The sequence below is a fragment of the Miniopterus natalensis genome, chromosome 2 (genome assembly GCF_054644295.1).
Source record: "Miniopterus natalensis isolate mMinNat1 chromosome 2, mMinNat1.hap1, whole genome shotgun sequence".
Lineage (NCBI taxonomy): Eukaryota > Metazoa > Chordata > Mammalia > Chiroptera > Miniopteridae > Miniopterus > Miniopterus natalensis.
In genome coordinates this window covers 6,878,501-6,900,559 of record NC_142082.1, presented here as the reverse complement: position 1 = coordinate 6,900,559, position 22,059 = coordinate 6,878,501, and the positions used below count along the sequence as shown (strand labels likewise).

Sequence of the window (22,059 nt, the reverse complement as noted above, 5' to 3'; positions counted from 1 at the left end):
AGCCGTGAAGTTCTGATTGACAGGGGGGGTTAACGTGAGAGATGCTGACAGTGACATGATCCTTCTTCACACGAGGGGCAATCAGAGCATGAATAACCCAAGGGGGGGTTAGCTACACACCCAACATACAGTAGACGACCGTTACTTAAAACCCAGTTGGGACAGATGCTTGCCCAATTCATTTCATCTAATCCCTGACAGCCTGAAAGAGAGAAGGCCGAATTATCTCCCTGTTACTACAAGCAGGGGCTTGGGAGGCCACGTGGAGCTGTGGAGACGTGGGCTGCAGCAGGCACAGGTCCCTGCGCCTGGGTTAGACGTGAATATGCAGAGGGACAGTGGCCAGAGCATAGGTGAAAACAGAACTTGGCCCTAGCGGGTTTGCGCAGTGGTTAGATTGTTGGGTTCGACTCTGGTCACGTACCTGGGTTGCAGGCTCCATGCCCGGCCCGGATCGGGGCACGCGCGGGAGCAACCGATCAATGTCTCCTTCTCACATTGATGTTTCCCTCCCTCTCTCTCCCTCTCTCTTCCACTCTCTCTGAGAAGCAATGGAAAAAATATCCTTCGGTGAGGATTGAAAGGAAACATTAGAACTCTGACCACAGTAACCTGCCCAGGAAGCCAGCGTGCCCCTGTGACAAGCAGCCCCCAAAGGCTGGGACTTGATTAGTAACTGACAGCTCCTCAAATTTTTGTCTCTGCTTCTGATTGAGGACCAGCCAGAGGAAGCCCGATATGTAACCTATCCTATCACACAGGGCGCCTCGCTTCTAGTGAAGGGTTAACTGCAGCTTCCCCAGGCCAGCAGCCTGCACCCAGGCCCACCTGGGCCTTCCCTTCCCCACTCTTCGGCCCAAGTCCCCGCCACAGAGGTAGTCTGCCCAACAGCCATGGAGAAGACAGCTAGGGGCTTCTGGCTGAAGGAGATCCACAGAAAGAGACGGTCCCCTTTTAGGTCTGGGCGTGATGTGTGGAACTGCCCGACCATGTCCTTCCAGCCCGAGGAGGAGTCGACGCTGAGGGTGGCAGGAGGAATGGCTGGAATAAAAAAGGCGATACGTCTAGAGGAGGCCATGGGGAAATTAGAGCCCTCAAGCACTTCTGGGGGGACTGTGAAATGCTACAGCCACTTTGGAACATAGTCTAAAGGTTCCTCAAAAGGTTGAACACAGAGTTACTACATGACCCAGAAATTCCACGTATGTCCACACAAAAACTTGCACACAAAAGTTCATAGCAGCATTATTAATAGCCCCCACAGTGAAACAGCCAAATGTCCATCAACTGATGACTGGATAAATAAAATGTGTACATCCATACATTAGAATCTTACTTGGCCATTAAAAGAAAATGAAGTATTGACACACATTACAACATGGATGAACCTTAAAAACACTACACTAAGTGAAAGAAGCCAGACACAAAAGACTGAGTATTGTATGATCCCATTTACATGAAATGTCTAGAATAGGCAAATCCATAGAAACAGAAAGTAGATTCATGGTTGTCTAGGTCTAGGGGTGATGGGAGATTAGGGGGGATGGGTAAAGGGTATGGGGATTCTTTTTGGGGTGATGAAGGCATTTTAAAATTGATTGCAGTGATGATTGTATCTCTATGATATATTAGAAACCCCTGGATCATACGTTTTAAATAGGTGAATTGTATGGCATATGAATTATATCTCAATAAAACTGTTAACCATAAAATAGTCTTTGGATTGGAACCTGATAGTGATTCAATGAAGACAAGAGAGAACGGGTGTTGGGTGTCTCCTGAAAGCCCCGGTTTGCACCAGGATTGGTGCCCATAGGCTTCTTAGTTGTTAGGCCTTAAATACCCTAAATATTAGGTTGTTATGCATGCAATTCCTCATGCATGACTTCACATTTGGGCACAGCGGATGCCAGCCCAGCCCGACCAACCGCCCGGGAGCAGAGGGGAACAGGCTGGCACCCTATACCAAACTGAAGCTTTCCTGCCTCCCCCTTGTCGATTCCTGCCGGGCTCTGCGTGCAGCAGAAACGAGACGATCACTGGGCTGGCTGGGCTGCAGGGCTGGGGGAAAAGAGGCACGTGTGTCCTGTGAGAGGCAGGGGTGCCAGGGCCGCGTGCAGGCAGAGGCCAAGCGGCTTCACAAACAGCAGCCTTAGTCCTTCCTTCCTTTTAGGGGGTCTTGTTTGTAGATGACTTCCATGCTTTAAAAAAATGTGGTTACACTCAGAACGTACCTGCTGCTTTTATAGGCCATCGTTGCTTAAATATTCAGACCTGGAGGCCTTCACATGGTCCAGGTACTTATGGTTGTTAATGGCTGTGGAGTAGCTCATGTCACTGCACAATTTCCGTAGCCGTTTCCCTTACTATTGTGTGCCTGGGCCACTTGCAGTTCAGTCTGTGTTAAATTGCAGCTGCTGTGTGCATAATTGTACTTATTCGTGGGTTTTTCCCCTTTGGAATTATTTACCTGTACCGTGTTCCCCAGAGTGGAATATCTGGGTTGAATAGTTCTGTGGCCCTGGTTAAATGTCATCCAGTTCCTCTCAAGAAAGAGAACCACTGCAAAGAGCCACCAGTGGGTATGAACGCACCTATTTCCTTAAAGTCCTGACAACATTGTGCAGAATATCTGGGCGGTTGTTTTAAGTGACATTTCTGCCATTGCTGGGGGTTTGGAATCCATCGGCTTGACACGGGGCCAGATGTCCATGGGTCTGTGTAGGGATCCCAGCAGGAGAAAATGTAGCCAGCTGCACTCAGGGGAGAAGAGGGGTCACCTTGGAGGCACCCTGCCAGTGCCCAGTGTCCTTGTACCACACGTGGGAGGCACACAGTTGGAGCTCCATCAGTGCGGACTCCATGTGTTTTGTCCCTGGGGATAGACTCGAAGAATCCTTGATGCTGGTCTGTACCTGCAAACTCCCCCTTAGGAGCCCCTCCTCCCCTGCCTCTCCAGAAGGTGGCTGGGGCTAGAGTGACGAGTTTGCTTTTTAGGAAAGCGTGGACTAGAATGGAGATCTGCGGTCTTGGAGGGGCGCTCTGGGAAGCCGCACAGGCGCTGGGAGCTCGGCTCTGCCCCTGCTTCTCCCCACGTGCAAAAAGAGAAATTCCTACTCTGTGTGCCGAGGCTGAGGTCCTAATGCAGCCGACATCTCCCCTCCAGCCAGGAATCACCCTCCACCCACCTAGCGCCCTTGGAGCTGCCTGAGCCCAGAGGTCGCTTCAGACGGAGGCACAATTTAGTCCAGATGACACTCAGTTGGGTGGCCCGTCACAGGAGCCTGCTTCAGTTCTGGGCACATTCTTGACCGTGGAGATTCTTGAGGTCAGCCAAGGTGATCCCCCAGGAGAGTCATCCATGCACCGTGGGTTCCTTGCCTCCCAGCCTCCATGGATGCCTTCCTGCTCCTCACTGCTCTTTCAAACACCCATCGTTTAGGTATCATCTGTTTCAGGACCTCTGCCTAGAATGGTCCCCCAGGGCTTTGGTTGGTTCCTTGTTGGTTAGTTCTCGGCTCACACGGTACTTTCTCAGAGGGACCAAGCCCATCCCTCAAAAGTCTTACTGGATCCTGGGCTTACCTTTTTTTTTCCTGCTTGTTTATTAGCTCTCTCCCTACCTGAAGGGCAAGGACTACGCATTTCTTAGTCACCTCTAACCCCTGGGCCAAGCACCATGCCTCATACATAGTAGCTGCTCAATAAATCGTTGAATAACTGAATGACTGTGGCCCCAGCTTATGCTTTTAGCTGTCACCTCCTAGCAGCCTCCTGCCTATCTCATATTCCCTCCGGCTGTTTGCCGGGATCCTGGAAGGGGGGTTACCTCGGAGGGCTCTGCCCCTGCTGCTGTCACCTCCACCTGGAGTCATGCCCTCCCGCCTCTCTGCGCCTCCCCCAGCTCCTAGCCCAGTTCCCAGAACACGGCAGGCGCTCAGTTAATGTTTGCAAGGGGTCTGGTTTCTCTCCCAGAAAAGACAACTACTCTGAAGGTGGGCGCACCAGCTGGGGCTGTGCGTTCCCGCCAGGACCCAGCAGCGAGGGGATGGAGGGTGCCCGGAATCGAAGCCTGCAGGCCAGGTCCACGTCTCCACCTGTCCTGAACAGGTGAGCCGGGCCTCCGGGCCTCCGCTCCCTGCGAAATGAAGCCACTGTGGTGTCTGGAATCCCACGAGATGCCAAGGCGGTCGCTGAATTACAATGATTTTTCCTCCTGTTAACTGAAAATTAACCGCCAGGGGTGTGAGCCTAGGTTAATATTTAGAAAGGATTTACAAAGAAAAGAACCCGGCTAATCCTGAAATAGAGGGCTTTTCATTGCTATTTGCATAGTGGGTGGGGACAGTGTCCCTGGTGGGGACGTCCTCTGGGCCTTCCTGCAGACCCCCTGCCGCGCCAGAGTCTGGCTTCAGGGCCCCACGGCTGGCAGATGGGCCCGCCCTGGCTCCGGCCCAAGGCGGAGGCACCTGCTCAGCGAACACGGAGGTTGGCAGGTAAAGCCTCAAGACAAACGGAAAGGTGCTCGTGACACTGGCCAAAGATCGCCTTTTACAGCGTAAAATGATTACGCCCTGCACTCTGTTCGACAGGCGTGGGCTTCGGTCTCTGCTGTGGGGATGGAGAGCGAAAGGGCTTATTTACGTCTCAGATTCCTTATCTGTTAAATGGAGGCGATAATCGCGCCTCCTTCGCCAAAGGTTTCTTGTGGGGATAAGAAGAAACAGATAAAGCCCTGCAAGCAGTAAGTGCTCAATAATACGGGCCACTTTCATCATATTTTATTCTGTCTCTCATGCTCATGGGTGGCCGCAGGACAGGCTGTTCCCTTCACCACCCAGAGCCGAGCGCGCGCCGTAGTTTTCAGGCAGTAGTCCTTTGAAGGCCTGGAATAACGTCTCAGCTGGGGCCTCGGAAGACAAACATCAGGCACTAACTAGGCGGTCAGGAACTCCGCCGCCCCCCACCAGGCTCTGCAGAAGGCTTTCAGACAGCCGGGGAACCCGCAGGTCTCCACACGGCACAAGCAGGCCAGAGCCAGTCAGTCCTGAGCTGGGGACCCTACGTCACCGGACACTGACTGAGGGACCCCGGAGGCTCCTGAGCCAGAGTGGCTGTAGGGGCCATGCACCCCGCGCTGCACTGGGACAGCCCCTCTGGGCTGGAGCTGGAGGGCAGGGCAAGGAGGCGTCTGGGAAGGGTCCAGGGACTCCTCCCCCCGCCCCCCCATACTCTGCTGGCCACTAAAGCTCAGCCTCGGGCCGTGGAGAAGGGCAGCGGCCGCGCTGGGCTGGGTGCTGGGCTGGGTGCTGGGCTGGGTGCTGGGCTGGCTTCCACCAACCCTCTTCTCACTTCGCTCACCTCCGGATCTTTGCTGTTTTGCTCAAGGCAGTAAACGGCCTCAGCAAGTTATCTTTTTCTTTCTTTTGGAACATTTATTTTTTTCTTCTTATGAGAATCCTACATGGTTTGTAGAAAATTTAGAAAACATAATGAAAATAGGGGGGGAAAAGCATCCATCTCTAGCACCTGTGAACACTGGGTGAGCCGCCAGCAGTCCTGTCTCTCCCCAGACCTAGGATATGTCCATCTTGACACCCTCTGGGGCAGGGCGCTCTTACTTGCCAACTCATGGTGTATTTTTTGTTTGTTTGTTTTGTTACTCCTTACCCGAGGATATTTTTTCCATTAATTCTTTTAGGGAGAGTGGAAGGGAGGGGGGGCGGAGGGAGGGAGGGAGGGAGAGAGAGAAATACTGATGTGAGAGACGCATCGATTGGTTGTGTCCTGCACATGCCCCGACTGAGGTCAGGGATTGAACCTGGGTTGCAGGTTTAAGCCACACCAGCCAGGGCGACAACTCATGTTACCTTGGTGGTTGGTCGAGTTCATTCTTTTAGAGCTCCCTGGCCACGCTCAGACACACCAGAATGGCCCTGCCGTCATTACAAAAGGTAATGGGAACACATTTCTAGGGTTGGCAGTCTGTGTTTACACTCACCATCCCTTAGAAGGACCCATCTTCTCCATTTACTAGACAAGTATTTGCTGAACACGTAGTAGACACGAGCACTGCGCTATGGGTGTTGTGAAGTCAGCAGCGTGTCTGGTTCTGATTACTGAGCTCACACTGTCCATTGTGAGAATTACCATTTAGCAGGGCAAGGCTTATTAAGAAAAACAGAATAAACTTTAATCAAAAAGGTTGTGCTTATTAGGATGAACCCGTCTTTGTACCCACGTCTGAGTGACAGGGTGGCCCGCATCCCCCTAGGGGAAAGGGCGATTGTTCCTGCTCATTGGTGGAGGCAGGGGCCTTGGCTGTTTCTCGGGTTAGCTGTCCCCAGTGCCCTCCTCTCTCATGGCAGTGCTGCTTCCAGTGTCTTAAGATTCAACAGATAATTTTCCTACAAGGTGCCAAGCCAAGGCAACTACTTCATCTTGTGCTCAACCCAAGGACCGGGGGAGACTCTGGCCCATTGCTGGAGCCAGGGTCACGGACATTCGCACTGATCTCCAGGGCCTTGGGGACTTTTTAAGGATACTTTTGACAACATGGGATTTGTGTGTGTCTCTGTCTCACTCTAACACTCCCAAAAGACATCTTGTGCCCTTACCACCATCCCTTTCACCCCTTTTCCTGTGCACCTTGCCCCACAGCCGGGCCACCATCACCAGTTGAAGAGGTGACGGCCACAGCAAGCCCTGCCTAGGGGCCACCGGCCACTCTCAGCAGCCGTCGGGCAAGGGTGTGGCTTCGGGTGGCTTTTGTATTTGGGATGATACAAAACTCATTACATTCCACCAGGAATGTACCAACAATTGCATCATGTCCTTGCTTATAGTCCTTCAAAGGCTCTTAATTATCTATGTTCTAAAATCCGAATGATTTAGCGGCATGGAACTGAGCCCCACAGCCTCATTCTCTGTGGGCTCCCCGGCTCTGCCCCCAGAGCACCAGCTGTGGAAACCATTCCCCACTCACCATCTTCCAGGACCAACCTTTTCTTTCGAGACATCTCTGCCTGCCTCCTTCCCCTGAAATAGCCACCCCAGCGCCATCTCCATTAGAATATTAAACTTACGTCTTAGGTATGGTTGGTCCGGCCTGAGAGCAGATCTTCGCACCCCGAGCTCTGGCTGGGTCGCTGGCACAGAGCAGGAGCCCGAGCACGCGAGGCTGAGCCAGTGAGCGGCTGGACTTCCTTCCCCGGTGGCAGCCCTGGGCCTGTAGAAAGGGCAGGACGAGCAGCTGAGGGCAACTGCACAGGCTGGCGGTGGCAGGAGTTTGTGCCAGACCTGTCTGAGTCGGCGTAACCCAGGGTTTGGCGGGGCCGCAAACTTAACCGTGAGCATGCAAGGGGAACACCGTGGAGAGAAGAAAGGCCATTTTTTCTACGCAGTGTTTGTCCTGCCTCTCCTGGAACCTAGATTTGGTCAACGGTTTCATGAGCGGGTCAATCTGATGACTTTCCGTGACAGATTTATTTTCCAAAAATGACCACAAAAGTATTTCCAGCCCCACGAGCTCTTCTAGAGCCTTGCTAGGCTCCCATCAAGAGGAGGAACCTATGTTCCCTCTCCTGAATGGGGCAGGCCTTTGTGACTGCCTCGTCTCTGAGGGGACGGATGAGTGATGCTTGGTGACTTCTGAGACTTGGTTACACAAGGCGACTCAGCCTTAGGTGACCCCGCTGGGAGCAGAGACGAACTGTCCCTACTGAGTCTCACCCAACCTGCAGATGCATAAGCAACATACACATATATGATATTGGTATAAGTGACTAAATTTGGGGATGATTAACTTGGGACATTTATCCACCCTTGCCCTGGACTGAGAGGTTCCTCAGGATGTGTGGCTTTGGGCAAATGGGGATGGTTGGTCACCTGAACCTCCGGCCCATCAGAAATCTGTGTCGCCCGGCCAGGCGTGGCTCAGCAGTTGAGTGTAGACCTAGGATCCAGGCGACTGGGGTTGTGGGCTTGATCAATGACTCTCTCATCATTGATGTTTCTGTCTCTTTCTCTCCCTCTCCTTTCCTCTCTCTGAAATCAATAAAGATATATTTAAAAAAAGAGAAAGAAATGTATGTGACCTGCTGACCTCTCGAGTTTGTTTCTCAGGGTTCCTCTTTTTTTAGATTCAAGTTCCAGAGACAGAGCTAACATAGTCCCAGCTGAACAAGGTGGTGGTAATAGTATTTGTTTTCTGGATGAATTTCACCCTCTCCCGCCCTCACTGAATGGTCTAAGCAGCTGGTCCATCAACTGACGCGGAGAAGGGCAGCCCCAGGTCGGGGGTGGGGGGTGGGGGCTTCATGCTCTCCAGGCTCGGGGCTCTGGTGCTGGGGTTTCCGTTGCCTGGGACACCCCACCTGCTCTTGTCATCCATTTGAACTCTCTTATTTTCTTGTTTTCTGGTGGCCTCTTCCCACTGGGCCATGAGTCCCACGGGGCCACCGCGGGGCCTGCGTCCCTGCAGGGTCTTCAGCAGTCACTGCCTGGCCAGAAGGAGGTGCTCAAAAACTTTTTTTTTTTTAAATGCTGAAAGAATAAGCGAGTTAAGAGGGCACTTAAGATTATCTGTGTCCACTGCCAGCACTGCGGAAGCTTCTTCCATGAGAGCCCGAAGGGGTGAGCACCACCCTAAAACACCTTTGGGATGGAGAGCTCACTACCTCACAGAGCAGCCTGTTCCATCCCATATTTAATAAAACATTTCAAGGCGATATTGAGTCGCCTCCCTGTAACTGTTGGCAACTGCTCTCGGGAGCTTTCTCCCCCCTGCCGCCACCCAGAAGGGAAGCTCTGGCTCCCTGTTACCCCATCTCCTGGTGAGGAGGCGCTGGGCAGATCTCTAGTCCTTCCTGGACCCTGTGTCTTTTCGCAAACTGGAACAATTTCTTATTTTAGCCCACGGACGACAGCAGTATGTCCTAAGGGATTCCGCACACTTCTAAGTTAAGAAGAATTCATCTTTAAAGGGTGGAGGGTGCCAAAGCAGTCGCCAGCCATCTCGTTGGACCCTTCTGCTGAGTTTGGAGACAGCAGGACGGGGTCTGTCTCTGATCTCCTACTGGGTAATGCCACGAGGGGTCATCTCGGATGCAGGACTAGACTCCCCAGCTGGCATGTGCTGGGCGGTGGTTCTGCTCCCCAGGCTTGGGTTTCCCAGGGGGTAGCTCTCTGAGGGTCCCAGCAGGCTCATCAGGTCCTGCCTCCTCGCTGCGGGTGCTGGATGCCCGGGGCCTGGGAGAGGAGGTGCCCCGCACAGGGCCTGCGGCAGCCCTGGGAATCTGGCACAGCCTCCAGTCCTGGCTCTCAAGGTGTGGCCCGAATCAAAAACCAAACAAGATGAAGCCTCAAAGGTCAGCCCATTGTGGCTCCTGTTTTCAGACCAGAGTCTTTTGTCCTGAGCTGCGGGAGTCTGCATGCCCAGGCTGCTTTGTCTCCTGACAAAAGACAGCTTAGCTCTGGGCAGAAAACATCTCCTGAGGAGTAAGAAACCACGCTCTACCCCGAGTCCCTAACGAGGCCGAGGGCACTCCCAGGGAAATCGAGAGATTCCCAGGACGCGCCCTTCCTCTGAGTAGCTCCGGGCACGAGCCTCCATCGTCTTCGTTTTAATTAACCCAGTGAACCAGCATCTACCTTTCAAAGGAATCTGAGGGCGATGCTCCTGCCAAGTTGCAACCAAGTCCCCGTGACGCTCAGGAACGTGGGCCAGGCTCTGTGTAGGTTGAGGAAGCCCGAGGAGAGCAAAGATTATAGGGAGGGTCTGCCTGTCTTTACAAGGGCTTGTTTTGCATCCTGAAATCTCAGATTCAGCTACTACAATGAGGTCCTGTTATAGAGAGAGCTGGCCTTTTATCACCACTTAAAATCTAATTAATCCATATTGAAGCACAAAGATTTCTGTTGTCCTAAGGGTGAGGGGTCATAGAGGCTCCTTTGTTCATCCTTAGCTTTAGAATCATCAGGCATTGGGGATATAATTTTACCAAGCGAGTCGGAAGGCAACGGGTCAAACCCTTATCGGAAAGCCTAACTCGTAGTTTTCACAGAGCCCTTCGTTCTTTACATGAAATATTATATTCGAGAACAAAAACACATTTCAGAGTGCCCAAGGAGTGAACGGCCAAAGCTTATATGCCAGGCAGCATCGAGCCACGATCGCCACAGCACTGCCCGCCACCAAGGCCAGCGCTCCCATAGGGGAGGTCGGTCGCCAGGCCGGCTGCAATGGCCTTAGTCTTGAGAGTAGTAATGCAACTTGTTGGACTGTTATTATCTCTGCTGGGATGGGTTTTGTCCATTGTTACAACCTACCTGCCACATTGGAAAAACCTCAACCTGGAATTAAATGAAATGGAAAACTGGACCATGGGACTCTGGCAAGCCTGCGTCATCCAGGAGGAAGTGGGGAGGCAATGCAAGGACTTCGACTCTTTCCTGGCTCTGCCGGCCGAGCTCAGGGTCTCCCGGATTCTAATGTTCCTGTCCAACGGGCTGGGGTTTCTGGGCCTGCTGCTCTCTGGGTTTGGGCTGGACTGCCTGAGAATCGGAGAGGGGCTGCGGGAGCGCAAGAAGCGACTGCTGATCCTGGGAGGAGCCCTGCTCTGGATGGCAGGCGCGGCGGCCCTGGTGCCGGTGTCCTGGGTCGCCCACGTGACCGTGCGGGAGTTCTGGGACGAGACCATCCCAGAGATCGTGCCCCGCTGGGAGTTTGGGGAAGCCCTCTTCATCGGCTGGTTTGCCGGGTCGGCCCTCCTCCTGGGGGGGTGCCTGCTGAACGGGGCCGCCTGCTCCACCCAAGCTCCGCTGGATTCGGGCCACTACACGGTGGCAGAAACACAAAGTCAGTGTGCCTACCTGGAAAATGGGACTGCAGATCCGAAAGTGTGACTTTGACAAGACCGGAGAGATGTATATTCTGCAGGGACAGAGCTGTAGGGGTCTGCACGAGCAGGGGGCCTTGGTTATGGAACTCAGTCTGTGGGGCTCACATGTTCTCACTTAGTAATTACTTTTCTACCCTAGATCCTCCCTCCCCCCAAAAATCTGGAGAAGGGGCTGTCTTATATCTAAAAGAAAATTACTATGCTAAGGATTACATAGGTATGAGCAAAAAAATGTCATAGGCCTGGTTATTTAAATCGAAATGTGGTGGTGGCTGTCCAATATAGTCCGTATTAAGCTTTCGTGTGTGTATGTTACACTAGAAACTGTTTGTTTGTTTTTGTTGGTAGCTGAAAGTAATAATTACTTTGTTTCCTAAAGAGAAAAACTGACACGCTGAAATCTTTTAAGCATTCTACGTTGGCAGAGACGCAGGTTAAGCTTATCCCAAAGCGAATTTCCACAACAATGACTGTTCTTCTTTTGATCCAAGCTGACTGGTGTTTAGGAAATTACAAGGCACCCGGTGTGAGTGACAGGGTTTTATGAGGCTAAAAGGTTTTCGGTTCATCATGATACTCTCAGATTCGAAACACTGGCCAATCTCCTCTATTGTCTCTTCCCTCAAAAGCTCCATGTTAAAAAGACAAATAATTTAAAATGTTTGCTTGATATTGAGATAGTGACCCTTCATTTGCCCTAAGAAAAACTTTCTTTTGTTCAATTGAAAATTACAAGCTTGGGGATATATATACTTTTGGGGTTGCAGCAGAAGAGATGTTGATGCTAATCTACAAAGTCCTATTGCTTAACTTTTCCACGGCATAGAAGGCAGATTTCAGTAAAGAAGAAACACACGAAGTGTTTATGCACCTGTGTCTGAACATGACAGAAAGGAATGCAGGTAAAAAGACTTGATAGTTTGTTTCGTATTGTTTCATATGTTATGTGGTATATATAGCCTAAGGAATTTTTTTTAAAGGTAGGCCTGATCCCAGCCAGCGTGGCTCAGTGGTTGAGCATCGACCCATGAACCAGGAGGTCAAGGTTCGATTCCCAGTCAGGGCACGTGCCTGTGTTGCAGACTCGATCCCCAGCAGGGGGCGTGCAGGAGGCAGCCGATCAATGACTCTCATCGTTGATATTTCTGTCTCTCTCTCTCTCTTCCTCTCTCTGAAATCAATAAAACACACATACATATTTAAAAATAAAAAGTAGGCCTGATTTAAGATCTAGAGAAATTTCTGATAAAATTGATTTATTTGGTTAAGAAATGTTTTTCTTGAAACTATTTGTTTTTTAAAATAATGCCACTTGGTGTTGCCACAACACATATACTGAAATGTGAGAACTGTCACAGACGAAAGCCTGACAGGTGCCATTAGCAAGAAAGGACACAGTAGGAGCTGGACCGACTGTCAGTGAAACATTCTGCATTTGGACGTCTTAGTTCTTTGACTCGTTAGGAAGGTTGGAAATAACATGAAAGCCATTTAGACATGAACAATGAAAGGAGGATTACTGCTGCTTAGTGTTATTTCAGGGACAAACTGCTTATTAGAAAACTGATCTTGGCCACTCCTTGGCATTACTGGTTTGGAAAACTAGTTCCCTTTCCTTTTCTGAAAACTATTCAGCATGGAATCAAACAATAGCAAGTCTGGCAAGAATCCGCTTATACACACAATGAAAAAATATTTCAGAGCTCTGCAGGTGATAACACAAGTCTGTCGCACTTTTCCCAGAGACCGAAAGGCAGCAGCTGGTTTAGCTAAAGCTCGCAGGACCTCGTAATGGCTTTAGTATTTAGGACTGTGGCACAAGTAACTGGAATTTCACTCTCTCTGCTGGGATGGCTTTTATCCTGTCTCACAAACTACCTGCCACATTGGAAAAACCTCAACCTGGAATTAAATGAAATGGAAAACTGGACCATGGGACTCTGGCAAGCCTGCGTCATCCAGGAGGAAGGCGGGATGGAGTGCAAGGACTTCGACTCTTTCCTGGCTCTGCCGGCCGAGCTCAGGGTCTCCCGGATTCTAATGTTCCTGTCCAACGGGCTGGGGTTTCTGGGCCTGCTGCTCTCTGGGTTTGGGCTGGACTGCCTGAGAATCGGAGAGGGGCTGCGGGAGCGCAAGAAGCGACTGCTGATCCTGGGAGGAGCCCTGCTCTGGATGGCAGGCGCGGCGGCCCTGGTGCCGGTGTCCTGGGTCGCCCACGTGACCGTGCGGGAGTTCTGGGACGAGACCATCCCAGAGATCGTGCCCCGCTGGGAGTTTGGGGAAGCCCTCTTCATCGGCTGGTTTGCCGGGTCGGCCCTCCTCCTGGGGGGGTGCCTGCTGAACGGGGCCGCCTGCTCCACCCAAGCTCCGCTGGCTTCGGGCCACTACACGGTGGCAGAAACGCAGTATCTCCATCAGCACCTGGAGATGGCAAACACCCACCTGACAGTCTGAACCGGGAGGGATCAGGGGTGTCCAGTCCTCACGAGATGCTTGCTCAACTCTGGACCGGGTAGGGTTTCCTGCTACACGGTCACCTAATCACCGTGCTTATGATTTTCTAAAATGAATCCCCCCTGTGGCTCCTTAAACTATGATTCCTTCCTAAGGTGATAAACCACTTTTATGTTCTACTCTGAGACCAAAACCCATCAAGACTTAATAGTAATCATGCTCATTACTGCAGATGAGTTTTCTCAGTTTTAAAACAGATCCAGTGATTGCACAGAACTGGTAAATAAAACGTTCTGTTGGTACTTACGTATCTTGAAGGTGTTGTTCATAGAGACGAGTCACTGGCAATCGGAAATGTTACTGCTCATCATTTCTCTCGTGTTTGAGATCACCTACTACACAGAAACAGTCTCGCTGTGTTATTTAAAATGTATGACATCGGATTATACTAAAAACATTGCTGCTCTTTGAATGCTTGAGAGGTGAGAGACGTGGACATAGCACATCTTTAATCAGAGACCTCAGGGCTCCACGGAGCCCTTCCCGTAAGTGGGCCACTCAGGCGTGCCTCTGCACCACGTCAGGAGCAGAGGAGGCCGGTCTTGGAAGGTTCACATAAAATGTACCCACAGGCGTGCTTTTGCACCTGTGTCCTGTGCTCTGCAGATGGCCAACGTTCCTGCCACGCCTGCAGGGGGCACTGCAGGTCAGTCAGGTCTGGGTGTGTGGGCACAGAACCTCCTGGGCTGGCTGGCGTGGGCGGCAGAGACACTGCCAGGGCAGGGGGCACTAACAGAGCTCGTATTCTAGAGCCTGTGTTTTACTTGTACAATGAAAATATTCTGCCCTTTTTTTTTTTTTTAAATTTAAATCGGCAATACTTATCGCACAACCAAGAAGTATTCACAACAAACTGCTGGCTTGGGGAATTCTTTTTTTTGTTTTTGTTTTTTTTGTTAATCCTCAATAGAGGATATTTTTCCATTGATTTTTTAGAGAGAGTGGAAAGGAGGCGGGGGTAGAGAGACATTGATGTGAGAGAGAGACACATTGATTGGTTGCCTCCTGCATGGTCCCGACCGGAGGCAGGGATCCAGCCTGCAATGGAGGAACGTGCCCTTGACTGGAATCAAACCCACAACCCTTCAGTCTGTGGGCCGATGCTCTAACCACTGAGCCAAACTGGCTAGGGGAGCTTGGGAAATTCTTCACGAAGATTTTTATATTTGCTCAGTACACAGCTCAAATAAACTCTTGCGCTTGAACCAATCAGGGAAATTACCTGAACAACAAACGACACAAATAAAATCTTAGGCAATATGTATCTTTGTTAAAAAAAAAAAAACCACTGAATTTTTTCCACCCACAAACACATGAAAAGTGCAGAAACCAGTTAATCTATGTGATGTATTTGCACACTTTTACAAACAAGACAGATTAAAACAGAAACATATTTAGAATTTAACCTGATTAAATATTTAGTTCAGTCCTGAGCTTTTGATATTTAATACAATATAAAGTAATAGCAAAAAAAAAAAAAAAAAAAGATTTTAAATTTATTTGATTTCCATGCGATAGAGATTCAGCTAAACTTTGTTCACTTGGCTAGCAATATGCTTTTTGTACCTGTAACACTTAGATTCCGATATACAAAATTGTAGTAATGTATTGATAATTCAAACTTGAGAACTAAATATTACATTCTTTTTACCCTGTGCCGAATAAATTCTACCTTTAAAAAATAGCATTTATAATATTAAAATTCATATTGTCCATGTGGGTTTGTGATCAAGTTATTAAACTGTTTTGTCACTGTGAATCATCCGGGTTAGTACAAATACGACAGGATTGTTAAAAGCTGCCTATAAATACATAACACTATTGCTGATTTTTAAAGTGTGGAAAAAGAGTATATTAAAATAAGTTTATCTCTCACGTTAGAAATGAGCAAATTTTGTAAAATAAAACTGCAAGCTTCTTGGTCACAGCTGTTAACTACCAGCCTGAGACAGATTTCCTTCCTTTACACTTGTCGGAATAACTTTTTGTATCGCAAAAAGTTAACAGCTAATATGCTGAAGATTTATAAAGCTGTAAATATTCCAATAGAGCCTCTTCTATGTCAAACATTTAAAATGGCCAGAACCGAACTATATATTAAACAGAACATAAATAAGACCGTAAATAAATAAATGAAGAAAATAAAATCGTACGGTACAACTACACATAGTTCTATAAACATTTTCACGGTCAAACTAAGAAGCTGACAACAGCTGACCTTCATCTCACTCTGCATTAAATAAACTTCTGTCTTTCACATTTGACCTTGACAAGGATGAATGGTCTTTTTCTGGTTTTCCTGTCATCTGAGAGAATGAGCTGGGACAGCCCCGAGGGGCTGCGTGCAGTCGACTCACAAGGCTGGTCTCTGCGCAAAGTAGTGTCACGTCCGGTTACAGCTTCCGAGACGCTTGTACAGACGTGGTGGACACTTAGAAACAAAGGTCTAGGCTCAGACATGGCTTCCTCTGAATTCTGATTCTGATCAAATGCATTTTCTAAAAGATGTGTGATTACTTTCAAGAAGATAAAAATTCTTGCTAATGAGGATTCTGTCTTAGAAACAGAACCTGTGTGTGTGTGTTAAAGGGGCCCATTCCTTTAAGATGGTTTTTGCATTTCTAAAAAAAAGGATTTCGTTTGCTATAAAAGACGGCTCACCAAAAACGGCCTCTTCCAGTATTAGAGACTAATAAGCATGATTTGAATTGCATAGAACTGTTCACTTTAAAAGCCTTTATGAGGGCAGAGCTACACTGGGGTTTGTTTCCTTAAGGAAGCGCTTGAGCTGGATGAGCTAAAACCCTGCACTGGAAGGCGCTTCAGTCGGGTCAAGCTCTAAACTTGCTCATCTGCAGTGGCTTTTGTTTGAGACAAATGACTCAGCTTATACTTCAGATTAATAGTCTCTCCGACTCCCAACTTCTTACCATAAATTATCGACAGGATCCCCTAAATGAGAGCTGCAAAGTAATTGCCACTAAATGGTACAAATCTGTTTAATAAAGGATTAAATTTTTTTTTTTTTTGGCAACTTTGATTCAATCAAGATACCCTTTCCTCTGTTGCTGGTTTCACCAGGTGTGTGCTGACGCGTCTCCCTCCACATCATCAGAATGTCTGTCCTTAGAAGGCGGGTCACCACGTTCTCTAGTCAACACCATCCTTACGCCTCGGACGGAATGTCACTGTGCGAGCCAGACTCACACCCGATGCCCACCCTCCCTCAGGTCGGGGGAGCCAGACTCACTCACACCGATGCCCACCCTTGCTCAGGTCAGGGGAGCCAGACTCACACCCGATGCCCACCCTCGCTCAGGTCAGGGGAGCCAGACTCACACCCGATGCCCACCTCGCTCAGGTCGGGGGAGCCAGACTCACACCCGATGCCCACCTCGCTCAGGTCGGGGGAGCCAGACTCACTCACACCGATGCCCACCCTCGCTCAGGTCGGGGGAGCCAGACTCACTCACACCTGATGCCCACCCTCGCTCAGGTCGGGGGAGTCACACCCGATGCCCACCTCGCTCAGGTGGCTGGGGTGAGCTTGTGCTCGTGGCCGCAGGCGGCTCTCTCCTCCCTGCCCTGTGTCCTAGGCGCAGGGTCTGCAGTGCAGCCGGGAGCCCGCTCCCGTATTTGCATTCTTATGTGCTTGAACTCAGCATTTTGTTTTTGTTTTCTTTAGACAAACAAAAAAAGAACAAAAAAAGACTGTTTTAAGGAAACAAAGTGTTCCCACACGGGTGACGGAAACGAACACAGCCCGTTTCAGGCGGGCTCCGGGCTCCACACCGAAGCTCGTGCTCACGCTGACCTTCCTGCAGCAAGAGCTGCTCGAGTGCAAGACCCCCCAGGGCGCCCGTGCCAGCTCCCCGGGCTCCTGGCAGGAAAACCAGGGTAGCAAAGGCCACCTTCTGTGAGTTCCTCTGCAAGTCGGCTCAAGGGACGCACCCTGGCTCTGCCTCGGTTCCACAGCCCACTGGCCACACACATGCTGTGCAACAAACGTCTCTGTGTACCAGATTATCCCGTTGTGGTTACCTGACTTTTTTTGCTTTTTTTATGTAAGAATTACATTCAAGATACTTTATCAATGAACATGTTGAAATTCTGATGTGAAATAAAAGCTCTTTAAGAGTTGACAGTTATAGTACACCCCTCCCCAAACAAACCCACCACACCAAAGTTCAGTCTCTTCCTCTCAAAGAAATGACCAGGTGAGACGCTCGGCTCTTCGGCGACGAGTCACACGTCATCGGCCGGCAGGGAAGGGATGCTGATCTTCGCTCTGGTGAAGTAGGCGATCTTCTCCCTGGAACCAGGTGAGGAGGAATCCACGTCAACACGATGCTGAGAGGACTCTGCGACCGCTAGAAATAGCCCCGGGACCTCCAGCGGCACCCCATGAGCCCGGACAGGAGCTCTTTTCCTAAGGGCGATCTCACTTAAAATCAGGAGGGCCACCTGGCCAGTGTGGCTCAGTGGACTGAGTGTCGTCCCAGTAACCAAGAGGTCACAGGGTCCATTCCCGGCCAGGGCACACGCCGGGGCTGCCGGCTCCATCCCCAGTGTGGGCGTGCAGGAGGCAGATCAATGACTCTCATCATTGATGTTTCTCTTCCTCTATCTCCCTCTCCCTTCCTCTCTAAAAATCAAAACATGTTAAAAAAAAAAAATCAAGAGGGCCTCTGCCCTTCACAGCAGATGCGAAGGACACGGCAGCTCTGGCTCCCACCCGTCACCTGCAGACCCGACAGTGCCTTCCTTGCCGCATTTCCAACGTAAGGCCGTTTTCAAGCCATCGGGGGTCAGCCCAGGCAAGAGTGTGTCTAACCCAGGTAGGGGAGGGCTCAGAGGGCCGAAGCCCTAGGAAGCTTCTCAGGAACCTCATGGAACATCATGTGATACCAGGAAAACGCAGAGATCAGGCTTTCGTAGCTCAGGAACAGTACCGTGACTCGGAGGAAGGGAGGGGCCCTCCTGTCATAAAGGTAAGTCTGTCCTGTGTCCAGAGCAGGGACAAGCAGGAGCGGCCGAAAGGGAGGAGCCGAGGAGAAAGCGGCTGGCTGTCCAGGGGCTGGGACCAGGGTGAAACTAAGGCTCCAGGACAGTACAGGCGCCAGGAACAGGAGCAATGCGTCCATTTTTTCTACAAAACCTTCACCCTGCACATGCTGTCCCAGCAGCACACGCTTACTGAGCGCGTGTCCCGTCCGCGGACGCCTGGGAGCCGAGAGGATGAGGCACCGACCCGCCCGAGAGCGGAGCCGCGCAGACGGGACGGGAGCGTGGGGCAGAAGCAAGAGCCGAGGTGGGAAAGACCACGGAAAAGACAGAAGGAAAGGGAGGGACTCGGGGCGAGAGTTACTTCTGTGCTAGTGTCCTTGTGATCGGTCGAGTTCCATACGAGATACAGGCAAGAACTAGGAAGGCACGTGGGAGTGGCCGCGATGTCCCTGAAGGCCAGGAAGGCAGGGCTGGAAGCCGGGGACCCTGCCGGGCCACTTCCTGCAGGTGGGCGGCTTAGGCCCACACGCTGTTATCTAAATGCTCAAATTAGCTGCCAGTGTCCAGTTTGAGACACTGCGCATAAAATTCCTCATTGCTCACTTCCCCGACAAACCGAAGGCCAGGGACACGGGGCTCCTGATTCCAAGCGAACCAAGCAGCTGGGTGCAGCTGCCTGTGTGTCAGACAGAGCCCCCCAGCCCCCCACGCGCCCCACGCTCGCCGCCCAGGCCGGGCCATCTCGCTCATCTTTATCACCTGCCCGGGGAGGTAAATGGGTTTGATGTTAAGGGACACAGGGGTGATTATAAATCTCTGTTCTGGGTTCTAGCAGCAGCCATGCTGGACAACCTCACAGTGACCACAGCACCAGAGGCATGGGAAGATCCCTCTCCCAGCCCGGAGCTGTAAAAACCCGGGGAGCAGCTTTCTCTAAATGACGAGAGTGATTCTGCAGCATCGTGGAGGCAAGAGAAACCTGGCTCTTTCCTATAAACTGCCAGCTCTTCCAGAGTCTGAAGCCCCTGCTGGCTCGGCTTCCTTTCCCTCCGTGCGGGGCTCATCCAGTCGGCACCGACTCCAGCTCCCTCCTCTGGCCTCCCGGCACCCAGGTCCGAATCCCATCGTTGGTCCCCACATCTCCTCCTGCCCACAGCACTCCACAGACTCCTCCGTACGACACACACACATGCGTCCAGACCCAATCCCACAATCAACTGATAAAACCACCCTTTCTGTGGCCTCCTCTCACTCGCCTGAAACAGCCATGGATGGTCACCAATGGCCTCCTGACCGGATGGTCACCAGTGGCCTCCTGACCGGATGGTCACCAGTGGCCTCCTGATGGCTCAGTTGGGGGCGGTGATTTTGACCCTCTTCTCCCCGACGCGTGTGCCAGTATTAACAGCCTCCCCTCCCTCCAGCCCGGCCCACGCTCTCTCCTGGCTCTCCTTTCATATTTCGACCCTTCCTCCTCACATCTTTTCAGCTGCCAGCGAGCCCCTCAGTGGTCGGCACCCACCGGGCCTCCTGTCCTGGCTGTCTTTTCACATTTTCCGGAATGTCTGACCCATTTGGTAACTGCTTCTAAGAGCAGGGACACGTGGGCTCCTTGGGAGCCAGGCTGCTGCAGTGGGGTTGCACCCTCAGGAGGCAGCAAGCGCAGCCTCGTCTGGAGGAGAGGATTTGGCGTCTGTCACCCTGATAACGGCCTGCCCACTCCAGGGCGAACGCCCTTGTAATTCAGAGAGCACGAGCACAGGGACAACCCGAGGGTGACGCGGGCGGGGCCGCCTACCTGAAGGACTGCACCTGCCGAGGCACCTTCCGGCTCTGCTCCCGGAGCCGACACACGTCCTTGGAGACTTGTCTCATCAACTTCTCCGCATTCAAATCTTGCTTCTGTTCCTCTTTGGACTGTTCAGCCTGGCAAAGAAAATAAAAACACAAAACCCCACAAAACACTAATTAGAGGCGCCCAGAAACACGCTATCGGGCTTCAAGGCAGACTAAGCCAGGAGGGCACCTCGGCTGCCGATGAGGCGGTGTCTCCTCCCCGCTGGGGACAGCACCCGTGCACCAAACCCAGGCGAGGTGCAACGGCACTGAGCAGGGGACAGTGTATTTCATCGCGCTGAAAACACCTCATTACGCAGGCAGCACGTGACCCGGTTATGACACCGGGAAGACCCCAGAACCCTCAAGAAGGAAACTAAAAACTGCTACAGCACCGTGTCCAAGGAATGCCGGCTGTCGACATTTTGGGAAATACACCTTCAGCCCCTTATTCATCTTTTCAACCCTTTTTTCTTAGTCATTTAAAAGCTGTTTATTGCAGTGGAATTTACATACCAAAAGGCGCCCAGGGATGTACGGCTCAGAGAGCTCCTACAGACTGAACGCACACAGGTCACCAGCACTAGATGAAGAAACAGAACAGCCCCATTCCAGGCGCCCCCCAAGCTCCCTTCAGCAACGGGTCTGAGGGTCACTAGCACTGGCTTCTAACAGAATGGGCCACTTTTGCCCGTTTTGTTCACAGAAATGCAACAGGACAGCGGGCACTCTTCGGGGTCTGACACCATCTGCTCAGCGTTACGCTTATGAGAATCAGACACGCTAGCGCATGCAGTTGTAACCTGTTTGACTCACTGTTGCATAATATTCCACTGTGCGACTTTATCACAATTTATTACCTGAGCTATTGTCTACGGATTCAGGTATTTTGCATGAATGCATTTAAAAATTACAGTGGAATAATGAATACTATATTAAAAGTTCCCTTTTCATCCATCCGTCCATCCATCCAATCAACAAATATTTGTGGACTGCCTTCTGAAGAAAGGCGGTGTGAGAGAGTGAAGAGCACAAAAACTCTGGAGCCTCGCTGCCTGGGTTCAATTCCATCTCTGGCATTCACTGGCTCGGTGAGTCCAGGGAGGCTGCTTGCCATCCCTATGCCAGTTTCCTCATCTGTAAACTGGGAATAAGTACTTACCTCAAAGGGCTGTTTTCACGTTTAAGTGAGTTAATACACAGAAAGTACTCAGAGCAGCACCCAACACATCATTAAGTCCACTATTTCAGTGTTTCGCTATGACTGTTTCTTTTTTTTCTTTTTTCTTAAACGATATGCTAGGCATTGTACTAGGAGCTAGGAATAGAGCGGTGGACCAGAGAGCAAATGTACACAAAAGACCCTGAGATGCAGATTTTAATAAACCACATCACAGAGCAGCTCTGCAGGGACAAAACGGACAGTGAGACTTTGAGTGAGAGGAGCAGGCTGTGAGCCACGGCCACGGCAGCTCCCAGGGTGGTGCTGGGGCCACTACACTTCCCCAACATCCCGGTTAGAACCAGGAGGGGAAGTGAAGAGGGGCGATGCCCAGTACCAGCACCCAACACTCTGCCTGGAAATCCTTTTCTTAGAGCAGCTTTCCAAACAAACGCCAAAGCCAAATGACCCATTTAAAGGTCTCATTGTCTCCCAAACGTAAGTGAGTTAAATCGGATTTTTATTTCTGCCAGATGGGGATAACGCCTGCTTTTAGATGCCCACGTCCCCTCACTGCACACATGCGTGTTACAGTCTGCGGTCTCCACCCCACGGAAGGCCAGCCGCCCAGGGGCCATC

At 51.0% G+C, this 22,059-nt stretch overlaps 3 protein-coding genes across 3 annotated transcripts in view; 2 read left to right on the top strand and 1 right to left on the bottom strand.

Annotated features, from left to right (window-relative positions):
• The first annotated feature begins 10,154 nt into the window (after positions 1-10,154).
• LOC107541286 (claudin-24-like) lies at positions 10,155-10,905 on the top strand. The gene has a single exon (XM_016218305.2). The coding sequence runs from the start codon at positions 10,243-10,245 to the stop codon at positions 10,903-10,905; it is 663 nt and encodes a 220-aa protein (XP_016073791.2). The 5' UTR covers positions 10,155-10,242.
• Positions 10,906-12,692: 1,787 nt separating this feature from the next.
• On the top strand, positions 12,693-13,355 carry CLDN22 (claudin 22). The gene has a single exon (XM_016218302.2). It carries the CDS (start codon positions 12,693-12,695, stop codon positions 13,353-13,355), a length of 663 nt encoding a protein of 220 aa, XP_016073788.2.
• A 1,393-nt stretch (positions 13,356-14,748) lies between these two features.
• WWC2 (WW and C2 domain containing 2) overlaps positions 14,749-22,059 on the bottom strand; it is a 131,100-nt gene continuing 123,789 nt past the window's right edge. The window contains exons 22-23 of the mRNA XM_087814072.1: positions 20,221-20,348; positions 14,749-17,727 (exon numbers count right to left, since the gene is read on the bottom strand). Coding sequence (XP_087670198.1) covers positions 17,661-17,727; positions 20,221-20,348 — 195 coding nt within the window. The 3' untranslated portion in view covers positions 14,749-17,660. The remainder of the gene's footprint in view (positions 17,728-20,220; positions 20,349-22,059) is intronic.